This window comes from Zosterops lateralis (assembly GCF_965231275.1).
Source record: "Zosterops lateralis genome assembly, chromosome: 7".
In the NCBI taxonomy this organism is placed as follows: domain Eukaryota; kingdom Metazoa; phylum Chordata; class Aves; order Passeriformes; family Zosteropidae; genus Zosterops; species Zosterops lateralis.
In genome coordinates this window covers 11,710,846-11,728,345 of record NC_139767.1, presented here as the reverse complement: position 1 = coordinate 11,728,345, position 17,500 = coordinate 11,710,846, and the positions used below count along the sequence as shown (strand labels likewise).

At 38.8% G+C, this 17,500-nt stretch overlaps 1 protein-coding gene across 1 annotated transcript; it reads left to right on the top strand.

Moving 5' to 3' along the window:
- Positions 1-1,768: 1,768 nt before the first annotated feature.
- Positions 1,769-15,158, top strand: TMEM237 (transmembrane protein 237; the record flags this gene model as incomplete). The annotated part of the gene is made up of 12 exons (XM_083865686.1): positions 1,769-1,779; positions 2,364-2,395; positions 3,844-3,900; positions 5,236-5,349; positions 5,729-5,843; positions 6,402-6,559; positions 7,182-7,305; positions 8,275-8,466; positions 9,393-9,466; positions 9,948-10,041; positions 10,822-10,943; positions 12,457-15,158. The coding sequence occupies 12 exons, from the start codon at positions 1,769-1,771 to the stop codon at positions 12,522-12,524; spliced, it is 1,161 nt and encodes a 386-aa protein (XP_083721812.1). The 3' UTR covers positions 12,525-15,158.
- Positions 15,159-17,500: the final 2,342 nt, after the last annotated feature.

The window sequence follows — 17,500 nt, the reverse complement described above, 5'->3', positions numbered from 1 at the left end:
CGGCCCATGGCGGCGCGGCGGGCGGGCCCCGGCGCGGTGAGGGGCCGGTGGGGCCGGAGCGGGCGGGGGGCGCGACCGGCTCCGTGGGGCTGCAGCGCGGGGGGCCCGGCTGCGGGCTCGGAGGGCGGGGGGAGCTTGGCCCGCCCGAGCGCTGTGTCTGAAGGGATGTGGCGGGGCGCTGCGGCAGCCGCTGCTCCGGGGAGGCGGAGCTGAGGCGCGACGCGGGAGCGGAGCACCCTGGCAGCGGAGCGCCTTGGTAGCGCGGCTCCTGCATCCCCGCTCCGCTGCGGTGCCCGCCCTGCGGCGTCCCGCGGGAAGGCGGAATGTAACCGCCCAGGGTGGCACCTTTCTGCCCATCTTTGCTGTAAAAGCAACCAAGTATTTCCTTATTGCGTTTTTTTTTCTTCATAAAAATCTCTCAAAACCTGCAAGGCTTTAACAATCTGTAAAGACTGTTTCAACGTTTTTAAACATTCTGGGCATTTAAACCTTTCATTCTCAGCATCCTGGACACCCGGGGAGTTGGGTAGTTCGTTTTTCCCCTTGAGTTTCCAGGTGCGTCCCACTGTCTGGCCTGGCTCAGGTGTGCAACACTGGTTTTCACAGAGGCAGCGGCTGCCTGGTTCGTGGGACTCTCTTGGTTTCGGGGGCACGTTAGAGGAGCACTCGGTGACTCTTCTGTCCATAACAAAATGTCCTTGGGGACCCATCTGTCCCCAAACTCACCCTTTTCTATGAAGTTTGGCGTGAGTTACTTCAGACTCTGTGAAACTGCAAATAGACCAAAGTTGATAGCTCTGTAGCAGAGTGGGGACTGTCACACAGATGGACAGATGAGTATTCATGACTGGCTGGTTGCATATGGTTTCATGTGTTGCAAGGAATAAATGATACAGAAATCAATGCACTTGTGCTAATTGTTTTGTAGAAGGTAATAAAACAAATAGGTACTACAGAGTACAAAATTACTACTGCATAGGCAGTGAATGCTGTGTAAGAGGTTTGTGGCTTTTGTTTGTTTTTATGGGGTTTTTAGCTTTTAAGTTTTTTAAATACCAAGGATCTTAAACATTTAATATTTATTGCCACTAGAATGTTGGAAACAATAAAGACCTTTACCGATATTTTTTTCCCTTATGGTGTACCAGTATAGTGTGACCAGTCCCAGCAGTTTGCTGGGTGCCACTTAGGGTGTGCAGTTCTTTACCTGTGTGAAAGGCACTTGCTGTCAGTCTTCAGCATGGCCAAAATCCAAGTGAGAGATTTGACATCTAATCCCACAAACCCTTCCTTGCATGAGGCATCTCATTTGCTTTGGGTAAACAAAACAATGTAAAATTTGCTTATAGGAACCTGTACTAGCATGCAGAGTCAAGGGTGTTTTAGTGTAAGTAACATTTGCTGCATTTGAACATCCTGCCCTTGTTTCAAAAGGGAGTAGCTCTGGGTCCTGACCCAGGGGCAGGAGGGTTCACATCCAGCTAATCCTGGCTGCCTGAAGTTTATTTTTAGTTCAGAATTAGCTGAGGTTCAGTGTGAGCAGCGTGAGGGAGCATAGACCAGTTCACAGTGCCTCTTTCAGGGAACGGCTTCAAATGATATGGGAAAGAAACAAGTGGTAAGTTTGTGCATCCTTGAGTCTTAGCAGTCTTACAGTCCTTTTTATTTCTGGTATTTGAATTTTCTGTGCATGGGAAATACTTCTTTGTGTATATTCTTTCAATATAATTGAGTAGTACAAAATCTGAAAGTTAACTCCTTTTTCTAGATGACAGAAAGGTACGAGCTCAGTTTCAGATTATTATCAGGAGATACTTTTCAATTTTAGGTGTTTGACCTGCTGGTAAATATGTTCAAAATTATATAGAAAAATAATATTTTATAATACTTAAAAGTATTTTCATATGTGAGCTTATTTCCTTTTATTACTTTTATTATTGTTCTGAATTTACATCTTCATTAATAGAAAATATTCAGCTCATGTTGTATACTGTACAGTTATACTGAATGCATAAATTATTGCAATATTTTATATCTATTTAAATAGAATGACTAATCGGCTTTCTAATGAAAGTGGTACCTTCCATGAAAATTGAAAATTATTGGAGCTGAAATGCAAGCTGTCTCTCACACACAGAGGTTAGCTGTATGTTCCTGCTGCAGTGCCCATCAGAACTCTGGTAAAGTCATATTATTCCAGCATCTTTTACATCATACTTTTATGTAACATCTCCATTAGGAGTGTTTGGCCGTTTAGGGGGCATACAGAGCAAAACGTACCTTGGATGTCCTGATCTGAAGCTGTTTTCTGAGAGGTGGTTTCATAGTGGCAGAAGTTGACTTGTCTCTCTCTTATCTTTCAGTGCCCGCCTCGTGCCCTTCCTCCAGTGCCAAGGTAAAATCATTGCATTCTGTGGAACTGGTCATGATGCTGTACTGCAGATTTTGAAAGTAATAACATCAGGAGAAATAAGTCTGATAAACATCTGAGTAGTAAAATTGCTTATCTTGCTAATTTATTGTCCCAAAATGCTTTACAAGGAATGCAAAGCATTTTAAAGTTTTATAGAAGCCAAGAAATTTTACCATATTATCTCAGTTTTAATACTCGTGAGAGATAAACCCTCTAAAAACTTGCAGACAAACACTCCAGTTTTAATGTCTTGTTTAATTGTTGTCTGTTTTAATCTCTTCTTCCTCTCTTTTATTTTGTGTTCTTTAGTTTATTTGAATCACAAATCCTTTAAAACAGGAATTTCTGGAATTAGGCTAGATATTCCTTAATAAGGATTTAGGTATCTATTAGTTTGATGTAGTATAGGGAAAAAATTGGGCTATTTTTCAATGTGAAAGGAAAAGCAATTACATAGTTTTTATGAGATGGTACTTTAGAATTCCTTCAAAGTACCTGCAAGTACAGGTACATAAATGCAGTGTTTATGATTGTTGACAGACAGTGTCTTTTTAGTGATGTATGGGCTCAAATGTTTCATAACTTTTGTCAGTTTGTTATATACCAGGCAGTAAGATAAGTTTTAATTAGCCAGGTGATTAAAGCTTTTAATCTGATCCACAACTAGCCAATCAAGAAATTGTGCATAGTCACCAACAAAGTGTTGAATCTTGCTGATTGCTTCATACCCTTAACCCTGTTATACACATACTCATAAAGAGGAGGGGGGATAAGGAAGTTAACCATAAAAGCAGTAGTGTGAATTTCACAGTTGTGAATTGTAATTGATTCAAAAATAACTTTCTTTTCATCTTTTTACACTGCTCCTCAATAACTTTTCTTCTTCAATATGAAGTGGAAGCCAAGGTGAGTTATTAAAGAGAACTACAAACATTGGTAGTACCTTTTGGTGCCACTCATTCTCTCTTTAAAGACAGAGCTTTGTACTTTTCTTAAATGCAGACTGATCATTTAAACTGGATACCTGTGCATTGTTAGAATTGTTGTTTTTCTTCTCTCTCTTTACTATTTGCTATTTCCATAAGGTAACTGAAATGTTGCCACCATGCTTTAAACAATAAGTTTATTTTTCAGAGCATTATTCAAAGTATTTCAGTTTATCACTTAACACACATGCATGTGTGTATTGAACCTTTGCTGCACATAAGACTTCTTTACCCTAATTGCTTACCCTGTTTTCCTGCCATCTTCTGTACTCCTTTTCCTCATGTGAACTGGTGAATTGTCATCCTACCTACCTGTAAAAAAAAAGCATGTCATTATTTGTAAAAAAGAATCTGTTTCTTAACGTGCAATAGAATGGCTGTTAAAAAAGGGAAATGGAGGTTTCTCCTTGCTGTGCATCCATATTTCTCTTTTATGTTATGCAGATGAAATTCCACTCAGTCGTCCCAAAAAAAAGAAACCCAAAGGAAAGACTCCATTAGGTAAGGTCCTGCCACGACTAAAAACTGTTCTTTTATTCCTGCAATTTTTTCCTTTCTAACTTCTTTGCATAATTCATTAAATAGACATTTCCAGCTGTAAGCTGCTTATGTTGAATGTGTTAAGCGCTTGAATTTTTGAAAGAACTAAGATAAAACTCCTTTAGCAGTGTGGTTCAGTTTCAGTCCTTGGCCAAATAAAGCCACAAGTTAATCACTCCATTGTCACTGAAGGGTTGACTGTAAAGATTATTAGTATGAGAGCTTTGTGTTTTTACAAGAAGCAGATCTGCAGAACAAATACACTGTTTTAAGCAAGATTGTAAGTTTGATCTATTTTGATAAAGCAGAACATGTTAATAGAATCTAGTGGATTTCTGTAACCAGTTGACTTGCATCCATATAAAAGATTGACAAGAAAACCTCCTTTATTTGCTTAAAAGTGAGGCCCCATTAACAGACCTTTAAATGCAACAAGTAGAGTTATTGCCAGCAGCATATCCTAAGGATTAAGTTTTGTTTACTGTTGTTTCCAGTGAGCTGAAAGATGGTGCCAAGTATACCTTTTGCCATTACTTTGCTGGTTAATTTTGCATTTTTGCACAATAAGGGTTTATAAAAGGTGGGTAAACTTGAGTTTGAAGTGGAAACAAATGTTCAGTTGTTACCATAAAAATTGCAGTCCTTGAAAGTGCTATTAAAAAACAGGTGTGATATAAAATGGAGAAGTAATGTTTTTTTTCTGCATCCGATCATGCAAGTTAATGCTCCTGCACTAGAATGTGAATTCTTGTTAACCTCCCAGAGAAATACAATTCCTCCAAAGTATAATAATTCATTTCTCAGACTGGAGTAAATATCCTTCAGTGGATTTTTTCTGCTCCTTCTTTATTCTTGTATTGTATGTTTAGCATTTAAATTTGCCTTTGACGTGATGCCTTTTTGTCTTAGCACGTATCTTTGTGAATCACCTTGTAATAAACTATTAATTTTTTATTGGCTCTTGCATTATAATCTTTGCATATAAAAAGGAGAAACATAGAGGTGTAGTTCTTTCCAGTGATGAATTCTTTTCAGGCAGTCCTCTTCTGTATGCCCAAATGGGAATTGTGCTATTTCTTGGATACTTCAGTTCTCTCTGAGCATTTCACAGTGAAATACTTTTGTATATTTCTACTTCTCATCATTGATTCCCAACTCTTATATTTCCTATAGCCAATGCATTTTCATCTCAGTTGTTGCTCAGCTGGGCAACAGTGTAGTAAATGGCAGCTTTCTCTTGCCTGTTTCTCAGTGGCTCTGAGTTCAGGCTGCTGGGTCTTTTCCTGTGGTTTTCAGATGGCATTGTGCCAGCAGCGGGTCGTCGGCAGTCGGAAAGCAGCGAGCCCCTGACTCCTGAGCCTCCTGATGCCCCACCTCAGAGGAAACGCAAGAAGAAGAAAGTACCTACAGGTATGTGAGACGGTTGTAGATGGGAAAGAGCAGTAAATAAAACTTGGGAGCACAGAAATATTATAGGAGAACATATATTTAGATTTAAAACATTTCATGTGCTTCTTTACCTAAAACAGATGAAAGTAATCTCTGGGTGAGTGGTATCTTAGAGTTTCATTTTCTAGTTTCAGATTTTCTAGGGTACAAACCTCCATGAAAATAATGGATATACAGTTTTGAAAATTATATAATACTTTATATCATTCAAAGCTCAGATCATTACTTTTTTGGCCACTCTTTTTGTATAATAACTATTTACATATTTAGATGAATGTATTTCCATTTTTATGAAAACTCTGAAACTTTTATGTTGAGTTGGGTTTTTTTTTATCTTCAGATTCTGAGACCTCTTTTACCCAGCAAAATGTGGCATCCCTATTTCAGAATGGAAATGGCATGGATGTCCCTGAAGCTGAAGGAACAGTGATCCGCAAACAGAGAAAAAGAACAAAGTGAGACAAAACTAGTATAGCTCATAATCTGGAGTAACTGTGACAATGAATGTGGCAGAGGAGTATTTTACATTGTCCTTTGACAGAAATGTAGTATCTTGAAGCCCACAACGCCATTCAGCCTATGTTACAGTTCTTTGCAGGGTTAAGATCTAACCTTTTTTACTTCTTTGTTCTATGTATACCTGGATGCGTTACAGCTGTAAATACATTTTCATGAGCTTAATAGTTCAATCACAGACATGAAAAAATTAGAATTTGGAACTGCTTTCTATCATTCTACTATCTTAATTTTATGAAAGTTAGCATTTCTTCCCTATTGTTCTAATATGTTCTAATAGTTAATCTCTTGGTATGGAATTAGTCTTATGGTTTTAGTCAACTAACTCCGTGGGAACTTTAGCCCTTAAAGTTATAAACAGGGTAATACTATACAGATCACAGCCTGATGGGTTCTCATCAGTCAGGTTAGACATGTTAAATGTTCATAAGAGCCTTTGGATTTTACACACGACCTCCTATTCTTTCTCTGTGCCACTGTGTGTTCCATGCCAACAGGAAACCTCGGCCAGCCGAAGTGAGCTCCAATGAGCTGGAAGTGGAGGAGGAAGACATCATTGAAGATGAGCACAGAAAGAGCCCAGATCAGCAGCCTGTGTTTGCTGCTCCCACTGGAATTAGTCAGCCTGTTAGCAAAGTGTTTGTTGAAAAAAATCGTGAGTTCATATTATGATTTAAGTAATTTAAGAACATCCTTGCAATTAGAAGCAGCATGATTGTATCTAAAATCTAAATACTGTAATATTAGGAAGAAATTTTTAAAAAGTTTTCCAAAACAAAAATTATTTGGATATAAATACACATGATAATTTTTCAACAGTGAATGCTGGTGTTGCTGTGCTGCTGTATTTGGTTCAATTTTTGTAATTCCATGGTGGGGATGAAAAAGGTTTCAGAGTTCCCAACTGAGCTTTTTCAGCTTAATATTGTCACAGTACCTTGAGAAGAAACTATTACTTGCAGAAAGTCTTTAAAGTGGAATTTTTTGCAGGGTGTTTGTGGTTTTCTGTTGTTTTGTTTGGGGTTTTTTGTCTCAGGAACACTGAGTGATTTCCCAAAGTGCTTTGTGCGTTGTTATCTCCATAGCCTGATCCACCAGGGTGCATCATCAGAGGCATCTTGTATCAGTGTAAGCTGACAAAGGGCAGGAAGTGGGGAGAAGAAATTTTCTAATTGAAATTCTGATGCTTACAGCTTTTTAATACTAATAAGCATTAATGTAGAAACGAAGGTGAAAAGAAATAGAGCTGTCTAGAACTGATTTCCTTATCCTTTCAGGGCGTTTCCAGGCAGCTGACCGTGCAGAATTGATTAAAACCACTGAAAATATCAATGTACTTCTGGATGTGAAGGCTTCATGGACTACTAGAGATGTTGCCCTCTCAGTGCACCGAAGTTTCAGGTGAAAAATAAATGTTCTGATGTAAATAAACATAAATCAGGGGTTTGGGGTAATTTTTTTTTTCTTACATAAAAATTAGTGTCTTTCCACTATAGTTGTGATGTATTTTTATTTCTTTTGGATATTCCTAATATCCTAATGGTTCAGGATTCAACAGGTATAAAGTTTATCAGTCCTCTAGCTTTTGATACTTGTAGTCAAGATTTTGTATTTCTAGTTTAGATATCACATGTGAAAAACAGCTTATAAAAAGAATAACTAAGAAAGCCACATTGCAAAGATTCAGACAAAATCTCAATAGCAAGAGATGGAGCTGATAACCAAAACATTAGTCACCTACAAAAATGTGTTAGAAAATAAGACTGACCCATCATGTGTATCACCAGAATAAAAATACCTGAATTCAGACAGTTCTCAAAGAAAAATCCTGATTGGTGGGAAAGAGGGAGGAGTGAAATTGCACTGGGGGAATAAGCTTGCACATAACAGCAAAAATGTTATTTTTTAAATATGTGGTTGTGTTGTGATAGAGAGTGGGAAGATAACAGCTATTTTCTTCTGTGGTGTATTTTAGCTGGAAGCCTGGGCTTCCTGCTTAAGCTTTTCCTTAGAAATGAAGATATTGAAAAGATTGCCTTGGGGACAAGTTAGAACATTGTGTAAGTGTAAGGGGCAGTGGTCTTGGGAAACTACAGCTACAAGTGAAAGTATTTGATGTCTGTGGTTGTAATGAAGGGAAGGCAAAACATCTTTGTTTTCTTTAAGTGCTCAGGTTCTGGTGCAGTCTGCTGTGATGGGAGGAAACAGAACTCTTACTTAGATTTTTTTTAACTAGATCAGAAAAAGCATTCAGAAACAATCTCTGAAGGGCCTTGAAAAGCAGGGTTGCACAGATGGATTCATAGGCCTTTTCTATCTGTAGCTAATTCAAGATGTTAAAACTGGTCTAATGTTCTTTCCTCCATTCAGGGTGTTGGGCTTCTTCACCCATGGTTTCCTTGCTGGCTATGCTGTATGGAACATCGTGGTTATCTACATTTTGGCAGGAAATGAGCTTTCCATGGTTTCTAACCTACTTGAGCAGTATAAGACAATAGCATACCCAGCTCAAAGTTTGTTCTATTTTTTGCTGTCTATCAGTACAGTCTCAGCCTTTGACAGGTAAAACATATTTGTATTTGAAAGGTGTAAATATATATATATATAATTTGTGTATATGATGTTCCTTTCTCCTTTCTATGGCACATTTTGATTTGCTGTTGATGATTTAACTGATACACTCGAAGACTAATTTTTCATATGGCTGACTAAACACAGAAGGAGTGTTCTTATACATCCAGACCTTTGGTACTCATTTCTGTCCAGTGTTTGCACCCTACTTCAATGTATTGCTGCTGTTTGTGGGATCAGGAACTGAAACAAATGCCCAAGCTGACCTGTTTTTTTGAGGTGGGACTGTGAAGAGGGGTGGAGAACAACAAATGCTTCTATCAGGTTCCCTTTTCATAGGAATCCATTGCCTAGTCAGGTTTGAAACATAGCTGAGCAAACAGTTGGCCTGGCTTAGCTGGGGCTTCTGCATTACAGATTAAGACTGGGAATGAAAAGACAGAAGCTCAAAAAAGATCATTAACTAGATTAGATTCATGGATGTTACAAATGTTTCTTTTAGTTACAGGTAGGATAAGCCAGGGGAGGAGTTGGTGCTATGAAAAAAAGTGTATTTTTTCCCTGGAAGGATGACAGGGAGGAGTCCCAAGTTACATTTGCTCCTGTAAGCAGTGTAAGCAGTTACATTAGCATGGACACTGCATCAAATGGCAAGGATTAGAGGGGACAGATGTCCCCAGGTTCTTCCTGTTTCAGAAAGGTCTGCAGTGGGAAACCTCATGGAACATCCTCCTTTATTTTGGAATTGGCATAATGAGGACCATTGCTATGTGTGTGGGGTATAGTTGTATATTAAAGCACTGTTACAGAGGCAGAAAAAATACCTTGCAAAAAGTAAAAGAACAATAGAATGCTGTTAGAGGAACAATATCATTGTCTTGCTGGGCTGGGTTAATGACTCTTGATTTTGTTATCAGGATTGATCTGGCAAAAGCATCAGTTGCACTGAGGGGCTTTCTTACCCTAGACCCAGCAGCACTAGCTTCTTTCTGTAAGTATTTTGAAGTGGATAGGAAGCTGTCCAGAAAATACGGTAAATGGAAAGCTCCTCTGTACTCTTTATACTGAAATCTGCCTCCCAGGTTATTTTCTGCATTAGAATAAATGACTTTCCCAGTAGTTGATAACAGTAAAGGCCATAAACACTTTGTTCCATATTTTTAAAGCATTTGCAATAGTAGCATTAGTGGGGCTATTAGTGAGACAGTTCTTTTCCATTTCTGAATATAGAACACAAACCTAACAAAGAAACAGTATCACAATCTTTGATGTAGCTCATGGATTGCAGAAGTGCAGAAACCAGATTTTGATAGGTCAGGGGTCAGGGGAATGTTATAGAAAATAGAATGAATTAAAGCAGACTACGACTGGAGGCAGTAGAGTGAAAGGAAAGAAAATGTAGTGATACCAGGTCATGATGAGACAGCATTTTGGGAGTTTATATCTGACACTACTAATTCTATTTCTTCCAGTGTACTTTGCTGCTCTTATCTTATCCTTAAGCCAGCAGATGACATGTGACAGAATCAACCTCTACACGCCACCTTCGGAAAATGGCAGTATCTGGTAGGAAACAAGGAACCACCTCTGTAAATTATAACATAGCTCACTTAGGGACCCTTGTCAAAGTGGCAGATTGAAGAGGTTGTACAAGATATGTAAGAAAGTATTGGTGAAGCATTTTATTTCTGAACCTGCCTTTGAGCTTGTCCTGAATATTTCATATTTTCGCTGAAAAATAAAAACTCAAGGAAGAGTTTGGTCACGTTGTTTGCAAATCCATTATACCTCAAACAAGAGTTGGAATGATGCTGGAAATGTCATCTGGCAGGAACCTTAATAATCTCTTTTGCTTGAGAGTAGAACCCTACTGAGGTAACCATTTTGGGTTCAAGGGCAGGACATTCTGTAGACAGTCAATTCTGTTTTTAAAGGAGTCTGCCACAGGATGCATGGGCTGAGCAGACACAGCTGACATTTAAATAAAAACCATCAATTCATGTTAGGCCATCCCATCCAAAACTGTTATTTCTGAAGTACCTATTAATGGACTCGAATTCCGGTAGCACGAATTTTTAAAGTAAACCAGGATAAGTAGAACAAAAGCATTTATGTGCAAATTTGCTGGTTTGGGCAGTTAGTTTTTGCAGAGAGTGGAGGCTTAAGGTTTCTGTGGTCTTTGGTAATTGTTCTCTTTACCAGGCCTTTGTAATGCAAGACCAATGGTCCAAGTAGCTCCCTTTTCACATCTGGCTTAGCAAACTTGGTTTGACGTTACTTTGCTGCAGTTATTATTGTAACTTCTGTGCACCAATGATGACTGATGGTTTGATGTGTCTTTCCCAGGACTGCAGGTACAGAGGCAGAAATTGTTCATTCGTGGGTTGTGGTGAATCTCATAGTGTCTGTTCTAGTTGGGACAAGTTGGATCTTCTTAAGTTCCCGACCAGAGCTAGACCACAGTGAAGGTAGGAAACATTAATAGGCAAAGTGTTGTTTATTCAAGTTGTTGATTGTTTCTATCTGCTGTGCTCTGCATTTGGTGTTCAAGAGTAGTCCTGAGAAATTTTGTGACTGAGGAAAAACAAGTATTTCCTAGCAATCTTTCACAGCAAATGCTTCTTAGGATGCTGGTGTCTGTGTTTGGTATTATAAACATTAATTTACAAAGAAAAGCTTTATTTGTCCTGTCTGAAGCAACGTGGCTTTTGAAACATTACAGAATGTCTCTTTTCAATGAAGAGAAAAATAATTTAAAATATTTTAACAGTATTTTAAATGTATTTATTCTACTTGTGTCTTAGAAAATTACCTAATGTTAATAATGTTCCTTCTGCAAGTGCTAAATGGTTTACAAGTTCAGTAGTATTTTCAGTATGTCATTGCAGTAGTTTGGGGAACTCCCTGGCTTTGAAAAGGGAGTTTGTGCTTGCAGAACAGGACTTTGGATGAGGACTGCTTGTGCTGGTCCAGGCTGGAGGAGGAGGAAGCAAGTTCTTCTCATAAAAGAAACTTGGCTAGAAAATGGGCCTTCTTCCTTTTGTGCTCCACCTGGGATCCAAAAGGCGTGTCCTAGCTCAGTGTTCCTGTGAAGTGCGTGCAGCCTGTCACTTGAGTGTATGCTGTACATAGAAATCCTAAGTTTCAACTTAAAAGTCAAAAGGTGTCCTAAGAAGACCATGAATTGAAGCACAGATTTGTGTTTGGGAGGCAGAGCCTCTCAAACACACCTCTTCAAATTAGTTTTGAATTTTAATGTTTGGGTGGCCATATTTCAGCTGGCTCTAATTACTATGTTTATTTCTAATAAATAATGAGTGAAAAAAAACCAAAAAACTAAGTGACAGCCTTTACAGTCCTCAATGGTAAAATTTATAATAGATGCTTAAATCATATTTAAAACCCATAAATAATGAAGACTTACTCAAGGAATCCAGTGGCAGAATTTTACTCAGGTTTTGATTAAATTTTTTGATACTTACATGTCCCCACGAAGACTGGAAAACCACCTTGGAAATTTCTAGAGAGAAATTCATTAGTACTTGTTCCAAATAGCAGAGAAAATTTAGTCTGCTAAGAATGGGGTATGCTAACTTAATACTGTGAGATACAGAGCAAAGACTTCTAAAAATGACCAAGTCTCTAAACAGAAGTCTTCCCTCCTGAGTCTGACAGTCTCAACATTTTAACAATCCCTTAGTCTAATTCCGAGTTGTGTTTCAGTGTCCATGTTGAATGCACAATGGCACTGCACATGATCAGCTGCTAACATTGTCACCAATTCTGTCCATTTGGGGGAGCAGCAATAGTTAAAAATAAATAAAACCATTGGTGGCCCTTGCCATCGCTGAGTTGTTGATGCTATGATAGGGATGAAAAGCAGGAGGCTTGGGGGAATGCCAGGGTACTTTCCAAGAATAATGGAATTGTATTCAGGTGAAAGTTTTCAAAGAAAACATAGTTCTTTCCTTTCTCTTTTAGAATTGATGTTTCATTCTGAAATTGAGGAATTTCCTCACCGAGATATCATACCCAGAGTCCAGCCATAATGTGGAACAAGAATCTGCATACATTGTAGCTGTGACTGATGGCCTAACATGTTGTGTATTATAGCTATGTATTATAATTTTCATAAAGAAAACAATGTATTTTTATATTGTATATATTGAATGTTGATCTTTTTATGTATGTTACAGTTTCCAAGTGTGATTGAAAACTTTTATACTTTTGCTTTTTATTTTACAAAGTAGAATATCCCTAGTGCATAAAGTCACGGTGATTTTGTAAATATTGCTACCTACATAGCCAAAGACACTAGAGGGATGCAGATCAGGTGTTCAGTGCTTTTTTGACTGCTGTACAGTCTTCAACAACCTGCTTTTGTTATTAATCCAAACTGCAGTTAGCTTATCTGATTTGGTTAAACATTTTCTAGAGATTAAAATAAAATCTTTCAACAAAAGTAGTCTAAGAAAAACTTATAACTAAACAGAGTTAGGAAACAAACCCCACCAAGTTAGTAATCTTAAAATAATCTAATTTGTCATAAAATATTTTTCTAAAATAAAGGATTAAATTGACAGAGTTTTTTTTAATAATCCATAAAAGAGGTTACTTTTTTATCTTCATTTAGTTCTCATGACAAAAATCTTGATGATAACAAGTTCTTACAGGCTGATGTAGATACAAGACAAAGAAGTTTTAATGTTGCAACATTTTGTCAGTTAAATACATCTTCTCATCAAACAGGGTGTTTTTGTGCTGCCAACAGGATATATCCATGTCCTGTAATTTCTCAACAGTCAGGAAGAATAACTATTCCAAGGCCACTCACAAGAATAGTGTTCTGATTTCTCCTAATGTGGTATGGCAAGAGCAATCATTTTATTCACTGCTCTTTCTAAACAAACTTGGATTTCATAAATGTTAAAAATGCTCCTACTCCCACCTATTTTGATAGATTGTTTTCTGCCAAATTGTCGTTTTGTGTTAGGATAGAATGGGAAACTTTTTCCTAAAATTACAAGAAAATGCTTAGTAAATCAACCCAAAAAGTCTGCAGCAACCCATCTTCTATGCAGTGACATAGTAGTAATTGTGGCAGGTGATGGGTTTTGCTGATGAGAAGCAACATTCTCTTTCATTTAGATTAAAGTGGCAAAATAAAAGCATTGCAGATGTGAATAAATACAGATGTATTGCAGAATGAAACAATCTCCTTAGAAGACGCAGACAAGGTCTAGTTTGAAAACCATTTCTCAAGAAAATGTCACCTAAAGCCCAAAACTTGTTTGTATGTGTTACTTAGCATATATTGATTTTGCCTTGTTTGATTTGATAAGTGTGTCTATGGGTGGTTGTAAAGTGGGTGCACTTGTCAAAGTTCACTGAAGGATTATTGAACTTTTTTAGTAGTGAAGTTAAGAATAGCCATATAAGACTTGAAAGAAAATGTCAAAGAGCTTTCAATGCTTTCTGTGCTAACTTTGTGCTGTTACCTGAGTAGCTGTTACCTAGATACTCATACTGTTACATGAATAGGGCTGTTGCTGCTCTGTTGAGAACTCGTGTTCTCTTGTGTCCATTCAGCAAATCTTAGTTATTCAAAAATTCAGTGTTCATGACATCTTTTAAATGCTGTGGTAATCTTGACAGGAAGGAAAAAGACATCTACAAGAATTAAAACATGGTCTACAGCGGTTGGCTACATTCTGAGGCATTCACTTTGCTGTGGGAAGGAGCCCTTAGCGTTTTTGTAAATTGTCATGGCTCTTGTGTCTGTATTTTTGTAAAACCAGAGCTGAGTTACAGCTGGCACTGCACTGTAGATTAAAATGGAGAGATTCAGAGTGCTGGTCTCCTTCAGTTGTGCACTGGATGTTTTTGCCATGATTTGGCTGTAGGAGATGAGGGATGAGACAGGAAGTGTTCCATGTACTTTGCCACCACACTTTTCTCCTGATGTTGCATGTTTGCTTGCAGAGTCACTGACCTCCTGAAGATGAGATTATTAATGGCATGGCTGCGTGACTTTTCTTTCATCTTGGTATGGTCAGAAGTATAATTTTGCCCATAAAATATGGAGCTCAGCAGAAATGTGCTGAGGCATCACATCAGTACAGGAAAAACTTGGACAGCATCATTGCTTGATTTCTGATATTAACACTAGTAATTGGCCAACTATCCCTCAGACAAAGTGATGCCAGCCAAGAGCCAGATTCATTCTTAATGTGAAATACAGTAGTTTTTATATGGTTGAGCAGGGATTGAATTAATGAACTTAATGTGATCACTATTTCAAGCCAAGCTTGCCTTTCCAGTGTATATTTGTAGGAGGGTCTGAGTATAGCCATATTTAACTTAATGAGTTTTAAGGTTGCCATATAAAAAGCACAGTAAACAGTTCATTGGCTAATTGTCTATTTTACAAAATACTTTTCATTCCATTAAGCCTCACAGTGGAATATGAGTGAGCTTTTTTTTTAGTTTCTTGGAATGTCTTAGAACAAGTTTACAAAATAGATGTTTAATTCTAGAACATGCAATATTTGTAGAAGCCTTAACTGAAATGTCTTTGTGCATTTCCATATCATTGTTTTTAATGCATTTGCGGTAATGACAAAAAGTTTTCAGATATATTGGTGCCAAGTTCTTGTTTTTACATATATGAAACAATTAAACAATTGCTGTAAACTAGTTAGAAATGATGGTACTACTTTGTCTTGTTTCCCGTTGTTCAGTCTGTTTAAAATAAATCCGTCTGTGTGTGGATTTGGGATGGGAGGCTGAGGGGCTGTCTGGGGCTGCTCCAGACTTGGGTGGAAAAAGCCCCACCTAGCCTGATCAGAGGCTGGGCTCCAAAGCTGAATTGTGTTCATTACTTTAATTGTTCTAGTAATTTAATATTTGGTTAATTTCGAGTTGGTTTAAATGTTATTCTCTCAAGAGTTTTCTCAACACGTAGCAGGTGACATTAATTTGCAGAGTGTCTTTTTAAAGAAGTTTTGGTATTGCTGAGGTAAACTTTAGGAGCGTTATGATTAGGTGAGAATTACTCGCTTGCATATTTCCAGCAGAATTAGTTTAAATGACTGAAGACTTTGGGACATCAGAGAAAACCATCAGGTAAGTAGCTACTGCTAAGCCTAAGCCCTACCTGTCTCTTCCTTTTTCCTCATAGCGGTGTGGAAGGTGCTATTGAATTCCTCAGGGTGTCTGTGCTTGAAACTGCAGTGTAAGTTCACAGATACTTGCAGAAAGACCATTTTTCTTGGGTGTTAGTTTCGTACTGTGCCCCCGGGGCTGCTCGCTCCCTTCACGGAGGGCAGGGAGCACTCCCAGCCTCCCGCCTGAAACTTCTGGGGACAGGTACTTTAGGAGATGTTTCTTCGTGCCGTGTGTCGCCCTCCCGACCCCGGTGAGTTTGTTCGCCGAACAGCTTGTCCGCCGCGGTCACCCCTCTCCCCCTCAGCCCTGCCCGCCCCGCTCCCCTCACCCCTGCTCATCCCGGTCACCCCTCTCCCCCTCAGCCCTGCCCGCCCCTCACCCCGCTCCCCTCAGCCCTCCTCAACCCGCTCCCCTCACTCCGCTCCCCCCTCACCCCGCTCCCCTCAGCCGTTTTCCCGCCTTGCTCTCGCGCCGCGCGGGCAGCGGTAACGGCCGCCAGGGGGCGGTGGCGGGGCCGCCATGTCGGACTCGGCCTGAGGGAAGCGGCCGCGGGAGACTCAATCAAAAAGGAAAAATTCCCACATGAACCAAGCTGTTCGCTTTAATAATTCAGTATTTGAAATTTATGTCACCTTTTCTTCTAACTGTAGAAGATGTAGAGCCCTCCCTAGCTGAGAATTCCCTGTACAGTTTCCCTGTAGTGTAAAATAGCCATGGGAGCACGGCCATTCAGATGGACACAGGCAGGCCTCAAATAGTGATACAGAGACAAAAAGCAAGATCTCGTGCATAAAAAATCCACACCCACTGCCAGATATAATAGTTAATCCCTGTAGTGAAAATAAACAGACCGAAGTCCTTGGGGGGGGGGGGGGAGGGGGACACAACACCCTCTCCACCCCTTCTCACCCACCAAACAAATAAAACTCAAACCAAAACTCAAAACAACCTCCCCCACCAAAATCCCAAACCAAGCCAACCAACAACCACTTTTGAAAAAAAAAAAAAAAAAAAAAAAAAAAAAAAAAAAAAAAAATTAAAAAAAAGTAACTGTTTTAATGGTTAAAAAGTCTCACAGCAAAAGAGTAAGAACCAAGTCTGAAACAGTAAAATTCTTCAGTTTTAAATGCTTGTGATGCTGATATTCAAGCAGACTACCTTTGTAGGCCATGGCTCAACAAGCTGCCCAAAACGTGTCATTTTAGAAGTCCAGCATAAGGAAAAAGAAAAGCCAAAAAAATCCTGACTGGAAGTCAAAAGAGAAGTAAAGTAGAGAAATGTGCACCCACATCTGGGTCAAATATTAATAAATATGGTATTTAGGAAGAAAAAACAAACTACTTTGTCTTCAAAACCAGTTTGAGGAAATCTAGTAATGTAGTGAAGAAAAATCATGGAAAGTAGGCTGAACCTCCTTTTTCAACATTACATGCTGCAAGCTACAAGGATTCAAAATCATGTGTTCTCCCATGACAAGGAAAACTTGAAGCATAAAATGGAGCAGGAAAAAGAGCATGACAGCCAGCCAAATATATCATTCCACAGGTCTGTGATGGCTACTGTAGAACAACAGCCACCTCAAAGCAGGAAAGCATTTAAAGAAAATTCATCTATAACTGACTTGCCAGATTTCACATGGGCAAAAAAAAAATCTGCCTGTAAGAATGTTTTTCTTTTGACTGCATGAAATATGAGAATTAGATAATTAATATTGAATGTAGAATAAACAAACTTTAAAATAAATGTAGTAGATAAACTCAGCATTGATACTGTTTGCCTATATGTCGTGTAAATTTTGACAAAACAGAGGAAAACCTCTCCATCCTGCCAGCAATCTGTTCTCCTCCATAGCAGATGC